The sequence below is a fragment of the Aphanomyces invadans genome (genome assembly GCF_000520115.1).
Source record: "Aphanomyces invadans strain NJM9701 unplaced genomic scaffold supercont1.208, whole genome shotgun sequence".
Taxonomy (NCBI): Eukaryota; Oomycota; class Saprolegniomycetes; order Saprolegniales; family Verrucalvaceae; genus Aphanomyces; species Aphanomyces invadans.
In genome coordinates, this window is record NW_008580353.1 from 10,496 (window position 1) to 11,663 (window position 1,168).

At 50.9% G+C, this 1,168-nt stretch overlaps 1 protein-coding gene across 1 annotated transcript; it reads right to left on the bottom strand.

Annotated features, from left to right (window-relative positions):
- Nucleotides 1–237: 237 nt before the first annotated feature.
- Nucleotides 238–588, bottom strand: H310_15178 (hypothetical protein; the record flags this gene model as incomplete). Its single annotated transcript, XM_008883164.1, has 2 exons — nucleotides 238–374; nucleotides 421–588. Coding segments are annotated over 2 exons (303 nt in total), but the record flags the coding sequence as incomplete, so codon positions are not given.
- Between the last annotated feature and the right edge of the window lie 580 nt (nucleotides 589–1,168).

The window sequence follows — 1,168 nt, forward strand, 5'->3', positions numbered from 1 at the left end:
TCCCGTCCCACATCTTGTGCCGTCCAAAGTCGTAGCGGGGCCTGGCGACGGCGGTCAAGAACACGACCTTTTGGATGTGTCGTTTCGACTGGCCCTTGCGCTCCGGTACGTCCTCATCGGTCCACAGGTAGTAACGTCGGTTCATCTTCGTCACGTAGAACCACTTCTCATCAATGTGGACCCTGTCCATCATGTCGTGCCACTTGTAACCGCCGCGATCTTGCTGACGGACGCAACCGCGGACAAACTCCAAACGCTGCTCCTAGTGGCTTGGCGACAGCATCGGCTTGAGTCGGCTTGTTCGTCTGCGCATCTTCTCGTCCCGAAGCAGCTTCCACAGGGTTGACATGCAGATTCCAGTCGCGGCGGCCAGGCTACGGTAAGTCGATCGTGCAAATGGAGGGATTGATTTGATCTTACTGTATCCTCTAGCTGGCTTAGAGTGTGCATGGGACGGCGCCCACAGTTTCCAGGCTTGCGGGACTTGACGTCGGCGCACCCAGTGCTGGCTTTCGTCTGCTGGCCGAGCTTCGAGATACGAGACATGGCCTGCCTGGTGACGCCGAACTGCTCACAGAGGTCACTCATGGCTCCACGAGGTGCGACACCGTTTACTTTGATCTCAAGCATGGCATGGTAGATTGCGGTTCGTTGGTCGTTCGCAAGCTCACGACCAGTTCTGGGGGTCGGCATTTGAAACGTCCATAAGTCGGTCCCCAGAAATTCTGAGCGGTGCTAGCAATATCTACGTCGCAAGACGCGTCGATCGCAAGTGATTTGAGGCACAACGGAGCAGAAATGAAGGAGATATGAGGTTTTTTAGCCTTTTTATCTGGTGACGAATGTTCTGGAAGATGGTTCTTAGCGCTCATGGCCAATAAAATTGATCCGAAAATTGCTCTGAAGAGAGCTGTTCATTGGCTATTGAATGTGACTAATTAGTGCTGAATCCGAAAAGTTTTGAATGTATTGAGGACTTTCAAAAGTTGTGTCAACAGTATTGAAGAGCAGAGGAAGTAATCCAGTAAAGACGCATACTACTCCGTTCTTCTTTAAGTGGAAAAGCCAGTTCAATTTGAAGCCAAAATCACGACGACACCACAGAGGACATGATGAGAAATAGCCTGTTACAAACGATAACCTTTATCAACTAGTTTGAAGGAGTAGG